The sequence below is a fragment of the Oncorhynchus nerka genome, linkage group LG20, assembly GCF_034236695.1.
Source record: "Oncorhynchus nerka isolate Pitt River linkage group LG20, Oner_Uvic_2.0, whole genome shotgun sequence".
Lineage (NCBI taxonomy): Eukaryota > Metazoa > Chordata > Actinopteri > Salmoniformes > Salmonidae > Oncorhynchus > Oncorhynchus nerka.
In genome coordinates, this window is record NC_088415.1 from 47018015 (window position 1) to 47034982 (window position 16968).

A 16968-nucleotide genomic window follows, 5' to 3' on the forward strand; every position below is an offset into this window, starting at 1 on the left:
TATTACACAAGCATATTTCCTTTTTTCTTTATTCAGTCGCATTGGGCTCTTGTTCAGACGTTGGACTCTTGTCTCAATGTTTGGACCAAAGATTTATCTTGGAACAAAATGGGCAGCCAGATGAAATTATCTTTCCAGAAGTTGACGTGTGAAAGCACTCGGTCTTGGCACGGCAGCTCCCCTAGCTGCCCTAATTACGGACTGCCTGGCTGGGCTGTATTGACCAACCATCACCTCTCCCAACCTCATTGGCGTAATTCACAAGACTCCCTGATGGGGAGAAATGTTGCAGAACAATGTCTCTGGCCACAATACATGCCCAGCCAAGAAAAGAAAACAGAAGAACATCCTTTCCATTACATTTGCCACCCAGGATTTTGGAAGATAAAATGTTGTGGTCACACTTTTAGTGAACTACAACTTTTAAGGCTTTAAGCCCTCATAAGGCCTGTATATAGTGGCTTTAAAAGTCTTCCAGGAACTTGCCATGCTTGGCAAAGCACCAGATGTAGGGGTATTTTATATAACCCTTTATGTATGACATTGCTTATAACTAATATTGACAAGCATTTGTGTAGTGCTTATGAACGCTTTATGACTGCTCTATAAAGCCTGCATCATTTTTGGTTCATGTGACAAAATGGGTAATGATGATTAAAACCGGTAAGACCGTTATAAAGCCTTGTTTATATTTTCACTGTACTGACCTATCAATCAACGGACAATGGTCTGCCAACAGTGTTTTTGAGTCTGGGGTTGCCAAGATGACGGCCACCTCTGGTGAAGCTGTTGGCTATAGCCAGGCCTCTTATTCTGTACTGGGAGAGGGTTCTGAAGCGCGACATGCTCCTTTTAGCACCACAGACTATGCCCTGCTGTCACACAATACAAAAGACAGCTTCATTAGGATTCCAAGAGCATTTCGACTCCCCCTCTTCGAACCCTATTTATCCAGTCGATTGGCCATGGCTCAGCCTTCCAACCAAAATCTGGAGCTCTATTGAGTCACTACTGAACTGAGGGAATGATGTTGTCACAGGAGCTTGAATGCTTTCTTACCCCGTCAAACTCCAGCCCCGCATGACTCCAAGCTCACAACTTCTCTGGAAGAAATTGAGATTTATGGAATTAAGTAAATAACGTTTTTAAGGCTGAACTCCGTATGAATTAACATTATGTTTGCCAGAGTTCTAGGCATTCCTCCAAAGTGTACAACGTTGAAAAGATGAGTTAATTGCCATGTGTTAGTCTCTTTAGTTGATTTGAACGGGGGGTGTCTTTTGCTTGGGTACCAAATAAGTATTTCTCTCATTATTGGATAGTGGAGTCAAGTCCCTCTTCGATGGAATCATGGGGATTAACTTAAAGTAACACTGCAGCCAATACAAAAATAAACAGGTTGAACCTTCATGTGACTCAATGAACTTCTAGGAGAAAATCAACTAATTATTAATATCATAGTCCCCTGTTTTTAATTCTTTTTTTTCCGCCTTGTGCACTAACTCTGGCCACTTCCTCAAAAGGATTGTTCTATAAACAGTTCTCTCTCTCTCTCTAGCACGGTTCTTTTGCCAATAAGTTCCTTTGGAGTTAGGTTCAAGAATAGGACGCTTGTTTTCAGTGACCACATTATCTTCCCTCTGGTTCCAACTCTCCTCCTGATGATTCCCAAAGGATTTGTCAGAGTGGAAATTCATCCCCCTGGCTCTCAGGGACTGTATCTGTTCCATTGGTTTGCCAGGAACTTCTTTTGATGTTTTATTTGTATTTTTTGAGAGGGAAGGGGGATGATTAGTTGGGGGCTCTCTTATGTAACCTGACAAAACAAGCCTTGCCATCTTGATGTGCATCAACTGTAAGCTGATAGTGTGTTAGTCATAACGTTACATTCCCTTTCAATCAGTCAACTTCGGAACAACATACTATGGGGAAATAGAATCATAACCCAAGCTGACCCCAATGGATACTAAATTACGCTGCTTCGAGAGCACCCTGTCACGAGCTGGAGTAGCAAAACAGACAAAAGCTGGTCAGATAAATGCTTAACCCAGGTCCGTTCAATGTACGTGTGCAAAGCTCTCCACGGACACAGGGCATGTAACCTCTGTTGCTGTTCAGAAGCAAAAGGAGGAGGCGAAAAGGGAAATGGCTCAAACGCTGAGGACCTCTAGGACGTAGCCATGACATTCGCCTGGGGCGAACTGAGAACAGGAAGGGTGTACGATAACGCATAGATGTCCCCAACACGTTTAGTCGAGGACAAAGCCACTAGCAAGGAGGTTGTATAACGGAGGATCTTCAGAGCCACAGACTCCAGTGGTTCAAAACGTAGCCTCATTTTCAATACGCATTTTCTCGCGATGGGTAAAGATCTATGTCAGCCCTGACAAAATTCCTCTCCCCGTCTTTTGATGCACGCCACCAATGACATATTGTCGGTTCTGACCCGCACACGCCAGCCCGACAAAAACTGGGGGAAACGCCTGAGCGCCAGATACACCGTTAGGAGCTCCAGGTAATTGATATGCAGTGTGCTCCGCACCAGTGTCCATAACACCCCCCCCCCCCCAAATCGAGTTGGCTTCGTACAGTCCTCTGGAAGATCTCCTTGCGGGATACAACTTCTGGGAGCCCCTGACCATAGCAGAGGGCCCCATCCCTGGGCCATGGCCGGCAGGCCTGACACATCTGAAACGACCGGCTTAGGCTGCGAGATGCGTCCAGGTGAGTGGCTAGAACAGCGCTGGAAGGGCCGCAACAGCAATATGACTTCCATCACAGAAGTCAACCAGTCGTAGGTACTGGCGACAAAGCACCTTGTAACACCATGGAATGTGGGATACCAGACAGGCACATGGACAAGTGTAACATTATTGCTTCCGTCCCTCTCCTCACCCCTACCTGGGCTTGAACCAGGGACTCTCGGCACACATCAACTGCCGCTTCCCACGAAGCATCGTTAGACATCGCTCCACAAAAGCCGCGGCCCTTGAGCAAGGGAAAGAACTACTTCAAGGTCTCAAAGCGAGTGACGTCTCCGATTGAAACGCTATTAACTCGCACCAACGCTAACTAGCTAGCCATTTCACAGGGGTTACACAAGCTTCCAAAACATGTTGATCTTGTTGTTCTTCCGTGAGACTGTATAGCCCGGCCACTTAATAGGCACAGAGGTCTCCGGAAATGGTTGATGTAGTACCATAATAAAACGTGAGGGCACTGTCGTCACAGTATTTTTTTTTGTGGAGTGGCGCACTGGTCGCTCAGACCCGTGCTAAGACCCCTCACTTCAGGGTTGTGCACGGGGGCAGCTTCCTCATCGGAGGTGAATGCAAGTCCTGCTTTCTCCACTCCCTCCAACTTCAGGAATTGAAAATAGGAATGGGGTTGCCATAACGCCGGGGGAACGCTAGGAAGCTTCATTGGCTGGACGTTATGCATACTAGCCGACATTAGTCAGGAGGCTAGTTAGTCTAAGTTAGGCTAGCTCGACTCTTTGACCGCAGCACGGTCCGTTTAGAATAACCAAGTGATTTAACATTTACATTTAACGCTATGTATATGAAACAAGAGAGTTACCCAAGCAACTCCACCTTGGGGAGGCAAGAATGGCTAGTAGTAGCTAGCTCACCTCTGTGAATTAGCTAACCTGACAAGCACAGTATGCAGCGCTTGTTAACCAGCATGGTCTCAAAGATCTACATAGGACCGTATCAATGAGGTGGTACCAGACCCTTCATCGACAAGTCTGGGAAGAGAGTCAAGCAGTGCTTGACTTAGACAGACACAGGCGGCGGGGCGGGGGGGACCTATTGAACCTGTCGGCCCTCTCTCTTCGAGTAGCATCCCGTAACCAACGATAGAGTGCACAGGTGCCGTGTTGAGCTTGGGCAGCCACTGCACACACCACGCCCAGGCAGACAAGACATTTGATTCGACCAAAGATCCAATCCATCTCCGCTTCCCACAACTCCAATACAGCCAAGGTACGGCCACCCGAGAGAGGGAGTCACTGTAGGAAACACCAAGCCACCTAAACAAAATGCTACACGATTGTCAAGAGAACCTGTGTGTGGACTAGTATGGGCTCAGTGCCAGCCGTCCCCTAGTCCTGAACACGAACTGAATTGAATGAGGGCACAGCAGAGCATGCACCGGGACATACAAGACAACATTTGGGCATGGGTGCGAACCCTAACCCGGCTTAGCCTTCGTCATCTAGGTCGCATCTTTTGCATTCTTAATCATTACTAAAGCCAGGCCAAACAATCTGAAGAATAACTCATTGTTTGTGATTAGGAAACTATGGGAACCATACAAACTCCAGCACACAACTTTAGTCGGCACACCGTAAGACTGTCTTATGTTCCATTTGTTTGTTTTAGTAGCGTAAATCATTCCTGTTCACACTGAGGTAAAGAGCGGAATAATTGAAGGATTCATCCGAGCCTCATGCTTATCACATGAGGAAGGCAGGGATTCCAGTGAGGTGTGGATTTCAATCGCCTTGTCAGGCGTGATTTTATATTCTTCAAACGAAGTTGCGAGTGGGAGTGCGACTCCCCATATTATATTGTAAGGAAGTTGACTAACTGAAAGCGAACACATTGGGAGGGATCATAGACCATTCCTCCATATAGAATCCTTCCAGATCCTTGATATCCTTGGTCTACGCTTATGGACTGCCCTCTTCCATTCAAACAACCACAAATCTCCTGCGTTGTATGGGTGTGCTACTGCACCCAACTCCCCTTTCTCCATTGGCTACTAGGAACTTGTAGTGGTCTGGGTGTAGCTGGTGCAGAGGAGTCAGGCGCAGGACAGCAGAGATGAGTGACACAAGTAACTTTACAAAAAAAATCCAATAACATGTTGTAATACCGAGCCCACAAATAACGGACCCAACATGCATAAAACAATCACGCACAAAAACCATGGGGAAAACAGAGGGTTAAATAATGAACATGTAATTGGGGAATTGAAACCAGGTGTGTAAAACAAAGACAAAACAAATGGAAAATTAAAAGTGGATCGGTGATGGCTAGAAAGCCGGTGACGTCGAACACCGCCCCGAACAATGAGAGGGACCGACTTCGGGGGAAGTCGTGACAGAACTTGTTTTTTCTTCTCCTTTTTTTAGGTGGAGGGGATGAGAGGTTGGGGCTCTCTTACTTAACTTGACAAAAACAAGCATTTTCCAACTTGATGTGCATCACTCTATAGCTGCTATTGTGCAACAAAGGAAGTGAACAAGTGCACACTTCGGGAGAAAGGAGATTAGATTAGAGAGGTTATTGGGACGCATCCCACACGTTTTCGAGTCCTCCACATCTACTGCCATGTCCAACCCCTTTATAATTTCGGGTTGCGTGTGGGTGTGATATCTGACTCTTGCACTGCACCCAACCATCCCTCCCTCTCCATTAACTACTTTGTTTGCGTCCGTCCACTCCACCAGAGTTGCTTCTTTACCAAGACAGAATATCTAAGGTAAGGAAACCTTATTGGTGTCATTCAGACAGTGCTATTTACTTTTACAGTGAATTTTGATAGAAGAATCTTATTGATGTTGTTCTTAATAGCATTTTGAATTTTTTTCTCTTCCATTTGTGATCTATTAATGAACGTATGAATGTGCCATGAGGCATGGTTTATTATAGTTTTTTTGCATTACAACCCCCACATTTGAATTCCAATGTGAAATTCTGGTTTAGGATTTCCAATGTTTTTATAAGAAGTAAAGTTGAATTTGAACCTTGTGACTAACCGAATAGACTAAACCATGTGTTGAACTATAACCCAGTCTGTAGGCATGGTCCGTCAGTCTCAACCCACCATTTGGAAAGCATTGTCCTTGGTTCGCACATAGTGCTAAAAATGCATCTGTTAAAAGAATTACACATAAAATCTCATTGTTATCCCCTGAGCCAATAAATATATTTTATTTTTAAGTGAAAGGTTAATATGCTTTTCTTGTTTTTTTTTGTGCAGGGAAGTACTATAACACTTTACACTACAGTGCCCTTATTACTGTGTACTTGTGTATTAACAGGTAGTGTATTATCAGTACACTGTACTTTAACATTAGCCGTAACCCTGACCTGGAGTAACCTTGAGTACAGTTTTAGAAACATGTAGTAATGAGTCACTATAATACATGTTACAGTGTAACAGGAATCACTTCACATTAATAAGGGCACTATGAGGTATAGTATAGCCAGAATTACTGCCCTCAAATTATAGAAAAATACCTCTGCATTTATATTATTATTATTTCTACAATAGTTATCGGTTTGTAGTAATTTTGTTGAATTTGATCCATAGCTTACAATGTTGAAGTTCAAGGATTTCACTACACTCATGTTTTTTCCTACTGTGTTATTGACTTGTTAATTGTTTACTCCATGTGTAACTCTGTGTTGTCTGTTCACACTGCTATGCTTTATCTTGGCCAGGTCGCAGTTGCAAATGAGAACTTGTTCTCAACTAGCCTACCTGGTTAAATAAAGATGAAATAAATCAAATTTAAAAAAAAAACTGAAATCCGTGAGCATCTAATCATCAAAAATGAATACAAATGTAAGGTCACCTGGGTCATTGAAAATGAGTTGTCACCTCTTATAATTCTCAGGTTCAGAAGGTGACAACATGAAAGCGTTGATTGGATTGGTCGTGTGTGCCGTGGCACTGCTATCTGGGTGTTGCACTGCTGGTAAATATATACATATATATCATAAGGTTTCCAAGGAATGCTGCCACTGGTTCAGGTTCAAATATTTTTTATAATCCTCCTAATGGTACGGTTAGGATTTGGGGTTGGGTAATCTGATGTTTGAGGGCAATTTCTACCTTAATCCCCCAGTATTACTTCCTCCCTGCTACTGTCGAGGGTACTCATTTACCATAACCTTTTATTACACTGACCCCTAGTGGTATAATGTATGTGGTCAAGACACCTCTGAAGTACCTTAGGTTATCTATAGGAATTTTGGGAATAAGGGTTGAAAATACATTTAGAAAACATACTGAGTCACCAAGCTGTGGCAGGCAATGGCTCTCTAGCGCTGCCTTCATAGAACCAGCCTGGAGGTGAAATTCCTCCAGCATCCCAGCATGCCCTAGCCTACGGGAGGGTGCCCCATCTGACTCTGTCCATTGACCGAGGCTGGACGGCTGGAGCCCTAACAAAGCCCGGGGCCTCATCAGATCTGAGGCCTGACCATTTCTCACGAGCCGTCCAAGAGGATGCCTGCCACGGCCAACAAAAGAGTGTGATAAATCAATTGAGCTTGCAGACAATGGCTCGGGGCAGGCCCGTGAAATGACAGACATCTCAGTGGGCTTGTAAGGTCGATGCCAAAGGTCTTTTACAAATGATTGTTGATGTGTGTCAGTATGCCACTGACACCATACGATACCGAGGGAGCACCCCCGACTGGGCCCACCACTGGATGTGGAGCGATTGCTCCCCAGCACCTCCGCTTCCCCGCCTCCAACCCTGGCAGGGCTTGTTAGTTCTTGAGACGGACATGCTGAAATGGCATTGGTCACAGTCCGTCTACGGCAAGGAAAACTTTCAGTGTCATGCATAAGGGAGGGGGATTGGAAGGGGGGACTGTTTGCTTCTTCTGCTGGAGGGGTTTGATGGAGGGGTTGTTGGTTCCAGAACATGCCTTTAGGGAAGAGCGGGGTGGGTAGGAGCCCATTTTAGTCTCACCACAGGAGGTTCAAAACAGTCCTGTTGTACCCAATTAATGTCCCCCTACATTACCCCCAAAATGGACTCCTTATCATTGGAGAGAAAAGTGTTTAGTTAGAAAGATGCAGTACAATACAGCCATTCTTCTCTATCCTGGCTCTTGGGTCTTAACTCCTGAAGTTGGAAGGGAGGACAGAGCATAACATGGTAAGATGATACGCTTACATTGGAAGCACTCAAGAAGCAACTTCCACTAGTTTTCAACCAGACAAAGCAAATGAACCAATGCAAGGCCGGGAGAAGGGATTAACGTTCATTACACAGACAGACTAAAGGAGCAGTGTGTACACATTGACGTGTTTGGGTTTTTGTTCCAGGGCCTGCAGCGTTATCCATCACCACTATATTGGTAAGCTATTACACATCATACTAATACTTACCGCAATCGTATTATCATATTGTAAATGGTTTGTTATGCATATCATCAGACATACAGCAAACATTCATTTTTATATTTCAAATTCATATTTATCATAATGACTCCAATGCATTTATTTGGGCACACCCGTTCAAATGACACTGTGGCTTCTTTTACACATACGGCCCAATTCCGATGTAATGAAATATCTGATACCTGATTTCCCCCAAATGTGTAAACAGGAAAAACAACATAAGGTGCCCAATTCTGATATTTTGCCCAATTATTGTTCTTTGAAACAATCAGATTAGATTCCATGGCTGTGCTTACACAGGCCACACGATTCTGATCTCTCATGACATACACGGACTACCTACTGAGATGTGCCTTTTGTTAAGTCAATCAGAAGTTACATGTGGTGAAAAGGAGACTGGTGTGCCACTTTAATGTAACTCTATGATGGAATGCATGTTTTAACTTATGATCCACTTGTCGGATTCTCTCCCACCAGCAAGAGCCATTCACCATGACCCAAGGGTCTGAGCTGGAGGGGTACTGCATTGACCTGCTTGCGGAGATCGCCAAGAAGTTGGGCTTCAAGTACGAAGTGCACCTGGTGAAGGACGGCAAATACGGGCGACAGGACGAGAGCGGAAACTGGCACGGGATGATCGGGGAGGTGGTCCGAGGGGTGAGTGACCTGGACAGAAAGTAGCAGGTGGTGGTATACTCTACGCTGGGAGATTGGTTAAGTCATTCAGACTTCTGTTCAGTAGGCCGTGCATGGATATACTCACTCACACTTGTGTGTGTGGGTCCCTATTCCTGTTTGTTTGTCCCTGTTCCTGTGTCTGTGTGTCCCTACTCCTGTGTGTGTTCCTGCTCATGTGTGTGTGTCACTGTGTGATGTATGTGTGATGTATGTGTGTGTTTGTGTGTCTGCTCTTGTCTGCTCCTATTTATCAGGAGGCCAACCTGGCGGTCGCCCCTCTGACACTCACAGCAACCAGGGAGCTGTCGGTGGAGATGAGCACTCCCTTCATGCAGACCGGTGTTGGTTTCATCCTGAGCAAGGACCTGGGCTCCGAGGAGAGCCACTTCGTCAGCTTCCTCTTCCCCTTCTCCACGGAGATGTGGGTGGGTGTCCTCATGGCCTTCCTGGTGACTGGCCTCTGCATTTATCTGGTGGCCAGGTGAGATATCATCATCAACTAGGCCCCATTCCTAATCTAGCCGCTAGCTATAAACCCTAGTCATTTCGGGGTGAAACCTAACTTCCACTTAAGTCTGTCAGTCATCCATTAAAGTCAACGAGACTAAGTAAAAATACATAGAAGTTAGAATCTTTGCATACAAAGATGTCAACATACAAATAATGCGTAAAGCTATGAAACATATAGGCTACAGTATGTCCGGTATACAACTCTGGCGTGGGAGATGGGGGTGGTTGATAATAGAGCATGTCAATGGAAGTAGAAACTACACTGCTAATTCATCCTTCTAAGAATCTGGTTTGGCCACTGTCCAGAGAATGAAGTTCTGTAAAGAAAGACATCTCAATGCTCACTTTACCCCCTCAGGATAAGCCCCTGTGAGTGGGCGGATCCCGAGATAGACGAACACAGCTTCACCCTCCTGCACAGCTTCTGGTACATCACCGGAGCCCTGACACTGCAAGGTAACGCAGTTATGAGCCAAATCGCCCAGACTTGTGTTTTTTTTATTTTTTATTTAACATAGCCATGCATCCCCTCCTTTGCACAATTACACAAAACGGTCCTTAATAAATTACAATCTGGGTCAGGTGGGCATAATTTGAAAGCTTGTTCTATTGCAACATGACTAGCTAAATAAATAACACGAAGACTGACATTATATTATGAAATATTTATAGGCGCTAACAGGAGATAAAATTAACATATTTTAAGTGGACGGGTGTGGATGGACACGTGTGTGTGTGTGTGTGCCAGTTGATGCGTATGTGCGTGTGTGTAATGAAAACGCAAGGTGGGATGCCAACAACAAGCAAATGAGATTTAACAAAAAACAAGTAAATAAATGAAAACAATAACACTTCAGATACATGCTCAAGCCAACACCAAACAAAGGATACCTTGCCTTTGGTTTTTTGTTTGTTGAATTTTTTAATCATTAGTATTATTGGCATGAATCTTGTGAAAGCGGGAAAAATCCATAAATTAGCTGCGTCATTGTATAAACCGCAAGGTTCAAAGTGTGGGAATAAAGTAGCGGCTTATAGTCCGGAAATTACGGTATAACAAGTATTTTAAAAATAAACCATATTTGACATGAGTTTTATGATATGGAAATGAAGTGCACATTTGGACTCGGGTATTTGGCTTGTTTGTATCACATCAAAACGGTATTTATTATCATCCTCAAAATACATAGAGGCCTCGTAATGTACAGCATTTCCCTGACTCAGACAACAAACAAATTGCATAAATTACCCATTTAGCAGTTAAGCTGGAGAGGTGGGAGCAACTTTTTGTCGCGCCCGGTGCTCAAGTTCAGAACGGCTGTCAGACAAAACCCATTCAGAGCTTTTTATTTTTAATGTATTTTTTATTCAAAATACAGATCAACAATTTACATTGTTACATCATACAAAACAGAACGCAGGTATGAATGAGAAAATACTACAACATACAAAAAAAACATTCAGAGCTGTGAAGCGGAGACCCTGAGCTCTGAAGGCATGCAAAGCATGTTTCTGTACAGCCACTGTGTTCTAATTTAGGCGCTTATCAGTGTCCAGATCTGCCATTTCCTACCCGTATAAAGGGCTACACGTATGAGCAATCTATATCTTCTGTTATTATGTTTTTATGTTCTACATTGCTTGTCTGAAGAGAAAACTAGGATGGCTAATATGGGAGTTTGCACACTTTCTATTGTAGTCCAGAAGAAAGTGACAGCAAAAATAAGTTTGAGTTTCTAAAATGAAAAGCGTTTTTCAGTCTCCCCAACAGAAGTTTCAAATATGTTTTTAAGTGATCCGTCCCATTTCAAATTTCAATCATAGAATACAATTTTACATAATATAATGGATCTCTATGGTTTGCGTTCTCAGGTGCTGGCCCACACCCTAAAAGCCTGTCTGGCCGCATTATCAGCGCCATCTGGTGGGTGTTTGCGGTGGTGCTCCTGGCCTGCTACTTCAGCAACTTCAACACCATGCTACGCTCGGACACCAAACACGTCTCGGTGATGAACTTCGATGAGCTGGCCAGACAGGACGTAATTGACTATGGAACAGTGGAAGGCGGCTCCACGTTCAATTTCTTCAAAGTACGTGTGGCTTTAAAAAGAAACCGCACAAATGTATTCCTTAGTAAACGTCAATCGATGTACAAAAATGCTAAATTGTCTATACCTGCACATATTTCTTTACATTTCCTTCCATAGTGAGTTTTGGATAAAAACGTACACCTACAACTAGAATCGCTAATGTCTCAACAACTATGGCCTAAAATCATCTGACCAACGATGCATTTCTAAGATTCCCTTTTTTCGCTCCCATTTCTAGAACTCCAACAACCCCACCTACCGAAGCATCTTCCAGCACATGGAGAGGAAGAAGAGTTGTGTGCGTTCTGTGGAAGAGGGCAATCGACGTGCCCAGGAAGGCAACTACGCCTTCATTGGCGAGGCAGCGTCTCTGGACATAGCTGTGGCTCGCTACTGCAACCTGATCCGGAGCAGTGAACTCATTGCCATGAGAGGGTACAGCATTGCAGCACCCCTAGGTGAGCCCCGAGCAGCTGGATCCACTGTACACCCCATAGATGGAAGGCTGTGCTATCAATAGGCAACATTGGGAACAGTGTCTATGTGTTTTTATGGGTGGTCTGCTGTGGTGATGAATATCTGAAGTATTCAAAATTCAGTTCATTTCTTGATATGCACCCTTCTCTCGCAAGACAAAAAATGAACTCCCCTTTCTCTTGCTGTCCCTCCATCTCTCTCCTCCTCCTTCCCTCTCATTCCCTGCCAGGCTCCCCTATGATGAAGAACATAACGGTGGCCATACTGCAGCTGAGTGAGTCTGGGGAATTGGCGTACCTGCAGAGTAAGTGGTGGGCCAATAGCTGTATGCCAGAGGGGGGCCAAGCCCCACAGGCCCTCCAGGCCCACCTCCTGAGGGGCCTCTTCATGCTGCTGGCCCTGGGGTGTGGCCTGGGCCTCCTCATTGCCCTCCTGGAGCTTGCCTCCAAGGCCCGCGACCAAGCCAAGGACCAGAAGGTAAGGGAACATGAGGAGAGGATATTGAATGGACTTAAAAAATATATACAGTTGAAGTCAGAAGGTTACATACACCTTAGCCAAATACATTTAAACTCAGTTTTTCACAATTGCTGACATTTAATCCCAGTAAAAAATCCCTGTTTTAGGTCAGTTAGGATCACCACTTTATTTTAAGAATGTGAAATGTCAGAATAATAGTATAGAGAATGATTTATTTCAGCTTTTATTGATTTCATCATATTCCCAGTGGGTTAGAAGTTGACATACACTCAATTAGTACTTGGTAGCAGTGCATAGCATAATTTTCTTCCTATAATTCCCCCTACTACTCACACTTCTTCCTCCTCTCCTCTCCTCTGTCTCCCTTTTCTCTCCTCACAGAAATCCTGCTGCTCAGTATTGGCGGCAGAGCTGAGTCAACGTTTCAGATCGGGCAGGGCGAATGCAGGCACAGAGACGTCAGAGAAGAGCAAAGCATAAAGGATCTGTTTTACTGATTGGTTCCGAAAAGCACCATATAGTTTGATACGCATATAAACCATGTGTGAGGGACCCTGGTCCTGTCCTTGGGAGCAGCACTATCTCTTCCGTATCCTAGTAGTGTATCACAGCAGTAACTTCTGTTTCATAGTGTACGACAAAGCTACCGAGTTCCCCATGTGTACTTACAATGGCTTGTTTGAATAGATTCCAATTAGAGTAGATTCTACTATATATTCCACTCTGAAAATGTATTATTAAGCCACTATAGAGAAAAGCAACAATAACATTTCATGCTCTCAGAGGACATGGGCCTCCCACTGCAGAAATAGACTACTAACAGTTTGTTTTTTATATATATAAAGTTGATACAGGCTTTTCAACTAACCTCCAGATAAATTCTTTTAGCAACTGTATTTTCAATAGTTTTTTTGTTGATATGTACTGCCAAAATATCTCATGTGCTACTAAATCTGGTGGTTTATGAGTTGTTTCATTAACCGTTCTATATGTTTTACTTTAACCAAATGAAATCCCTAGACATCCCAAATGCATAGATTTTTGTTAAGTTTCACACCTAAGCTCTCTCAAAAGTGTTTTGGATGGATGGATAGAATTAAATAAATAAAATAGATTTTTTGATGGATTTGTAAAATGGTTGCTTTCCAGGAGTGGAGGGAATGAACAGGCACTGTGGGTTAGAGGTACAGTTATTGTGATAACTGATCAGTCCATTTTTTTATTCTATGGATATTGCTATTTCAGTAGAGTTTTGTTGCATTGTGGGGTCAAATAAAATCGACAAAATTCCACAAATGGGCTCGTTCTCCATCCCCCTTGGCTTGTTGTCTCGCGAAGCCAGATGGAAGTAAGATGGCGCTAGTTTAAGAACTGCAAATTGATGCTGACAAATATGGCAGCTCTGCTTCTAGCTCCTAAGCAACTTTGCGTGTATTTGATTTGTTTGTGTTATTTCTTACATTATTAGCCCAGAACGTTTTTTGTGTTATTACATACAGCCAGAAATAACTTTTGGATATCAGAGTGGTGGTAACTCACCAGCATTACGACCATGAATACAACTTTCCCAAAATGGATACTTTGTTCGTACCCCCTAGGCAATTTAACTTATCCCAGAGGCTGCTCCGAGACATCTCTGGCAGAGAAGAGGTATTCGGAGTGGACTTGTTGTCCGACTCAGGAGGCGTGCACACCATCCAACGCTACCAAGTATATTACTCGCTAATTATCAGTCTCTGGACAATAAAGTAGACGAGCTCAGGACAAGGATCTCATCCAGAGAAACATCAGGGACTGTGACATACTCCATTTCACGTAATCATGGCTCTCACCGGATATACTGTCCTTGTCCATACAGCCAGCTGGGTTCTCAGTACATCGCACAGACAGGAATAAAATAACTCTCCGGGAAGAAGAAAGGTGGGGGTGTATGTTTCATGATTAACTACTCATGGTTTGATTGTGATAACGTACAGGAACTCAAGTCCTCGTGTTCTCCCGACCTAGAATACCTCACAATCAAATGCTGACCGTAATACCTCCCAAGAGAATTCCCTTCGGTTTCCGTCACAGCCGTGTACATTCCCCCTGATCACATGGACTGGGATATGTTCCGGGTAGGCTCTGAGAATAACTACAAACAGTGTAGTTATTCCCTCTGTAAGGCAATCAAACAAGCAAAATGTCAGAATAGAGACAAAGTGTCGCAATTTGGCTCAGACATGAGATGTATGTGGCAGGACCTACAGACAATCACAGACTACAAAGAGTAAACCAGCATACGGACATATTTTATCTCTACCTATCCCAGTCTGTTGTCCCCACTTGCTTCAAGATGGCCACCATTGTTCCTGTACCCAAGAAAGCGAAGGTAACTGAACTGAATGACTATCACCCCATAGCACTCACTTCTGTCATCATGATGCGCTTTGAGAGGCTAGTTAACGATCATATCAAGTACACCTTACCCGACACCCAAGATCCACTGATGTAGGCATACCACCCCAATAGATCCACGGATGACGCAATTGCCATCGCACTGCACACTGCCCTATCCCATCTGGATAGCAGAATATCTATGTAATTATGCTGTTCATTGACTACAGCTCAGCCTTCAACACGATCATTAACCTCCAAGCGCATCATTAAGCTCAGGGCCCTGGGTCTGAACCCTGCCCTGTTCAACTTGGTCCTGGACTACCTAACGGGCCGCCCCCAGGTGGTGAAGGTAGGCAACAACACCTGCACTACGCTGACACTCAACGCAGGAGACCCATAAGAGTGCATGCTCATCCCCCTATTGTACTGTCAATTCATCCATGACTGAGTGGCCAACTCAATCATCAAGTTTTCAAACGGCACAACAGTGGTAGGCCTGATTACCAACAATGACAAGACAGCCTACAGGGAGGAGATGAGGGCCCTGGCGGAGTTGTGCCAGAAAATGAACCTCTCACTCAACGTCAACAAAATGAAGGAGCTGATCGTGGTCTTCAGGATACAGCAGAGTGAGAACGCCCCCATCTACATCGATGGGGTCACAGTGGAGAAGGTGAAAAGCTTCAAGTTCATCGGCGTACACATCACTGACAACATGAAATGGTCCATCCACACAGACATACCTTTTTACATAAGTATTCAGACCCCTTGCTATGAGACTCGAAATTGAGCTCAGGCGCATCCTGTTTCCTTGATCATCCTTGAGATGTTTCTACTACTTGATTGAAGTCCATCTGTGGTAAATTCAATTAATTGGACATGATTTGGAAAGGCACACACTTGTCTATATGCGGTCCCACGATTGACAGTGCATGTCAGAGCAAAAACCAAGCCATGAGGTCGAAGGAATTGTCAGTAGAGCTCAGAGACCGGATTCAAACAGGTGCCATTAATACAGGTAACGAGTGGAGGACAGAGGAGCCTCTTAAAGAAGAAGTTACAGGTCTGTGAGAGCCAGAAATCTTGCTTGTTTGTAGGTGACCAAATACTTATTTTCCACCATAATTTGCAAATAAATAAATAAAAAATCCTACAATGTGATTTTCTGGATTTTTTTCCCCTAATTTTGTCTGTCATAGTTGAAGTGTACATATGATGAAAATTACAGGCCTCTCATCTTTCTAAGTGGGAGAACTTGCACAATTGGTGGCTGACTAAATACTTTTTGCCCCACTGTAAGTATTTGATACATCAGAAAAGCAGAACTTAATATTTGGTACAGAAACCTTTGTTTGCAATTACAGAGATCATACGTTTCCTGTAGTTCTTGACCAGGTTTGCACACACTGCAGCAGGGATTTTGGCCCACTTTTCCATCCAGATCCTTCAGGTTTCGGGGCTGTCGCTGGGCAATATGGACTTTCGGTTCCCTACAAAGATTTTCTATTGGGTTCAGGTCTGGAGACTGGCTAGGCCACTCCAGGATCTTGAGATGCTTCTTACGGAGCCACTCCTTAGTTGCCCTGGCTGTGTGTTTCGGGTCGTTGTCAAGACCCAGCCACAACCCATCTTCAATGCTCTTACTGAGGGAAGGAGGTTGTTGGCCAAGATCTCGCAATACATGGCCCCATCCATCCTCCGCTCAATACGGTGCAGTCGTCCTGTCCTCTTTGCAGAAAAGCATCCCCAAAGAATGATGTTTCCACCTCCATGCTTCCGGGTTGGGATGGTGTTCTTGGGGTTGTACTCATCCTTCTTCTTCCTCCAAACATGGCGAGTGGAGTTTAGACCAAAAAGCTCTATTTTTGTCTCATCAGACCACATGACCTTCTTCCATTCCTCCTCTGGATTATCCAGATGGTCATTGGCAAACTTCCGACGGGCCTGGACATGCGCTGGCTTGAGCAGGAGGACCTTGCGAGCGCTGCAGGATTTTAATCCATGACGGCGTAGTGTGTTACTAATGGTTTTCTTTGAGACTGTGGTCCCAGCTCTCTTCAGGTCATTGGCCAGGTCCTGCCGTGTAGTTCTGGGCTGATCCCTCACCTTCCTCATGATCATTGATGCCCCACGAGGTGAGATCTTGCATGGAGCCCCAGACCGAGGGTGATTGACCGTCATCTTGAACTTCTTCCATTTTCGA

At 44.3% G+C, this 16968-nt stretch overlaps 1 protein-coding gene across 1 annotated transcript; it reads left to right on the forward strand.

Annotated features, from left to right (window-relative positions):
• Positions 1–5402: 5402 nt before the first annotated feature.
• On the forward strand, positions 5403–13508 carry si:ch211-251b21.1 (uncharacterized protein LOC571720 homolog). The gene is made up of 10 exons (XM_029622713.2): positions 5403–5490; positions 6632–6712; positions 8077–8108; positions 8629–8808; positions 9084–9310; positions 9698–9795; positions 11212–11429; positions 11668–11887; positions 12136–12383; positions 12768–13508. Exons 2-10 carry the CDS (start codon positions 6649–6651, stop codon positions 12864–12866), a joined length of 1386 nt encoding a protein of 461 aa, XP_029478573.1. The 5' UTR covers positions 5403–5490; positions 6632–6648; the 3' UTR covers positions 12867–13508.
• Positions 13509–16968: the final 3460 nt, after the last annotated feature.

Coding starts and splice junctions, on each gene's coding strand:
- si:ch211-251b21.1 (XM_029622713.2), top strand. CDS start 6,649: ATGAAAGCGTTGATTGGATTGGTCGTGTGTGCCGTGGCACTGCTATCT. Junction 8,109..8,628: donor TATCCATCACCACTATATTG/GTAAGCTATTAC, acceptor CTCTCCCACCAG/CAAGAGCCATTCACCATGAC. Junction 11,430..11,667: donor CCACGTTCAATTTCTTCAAA/GTACGTGTGGCT, acceptor TCCCATTTCTAG/AACTCCAACAACCCCACCTA.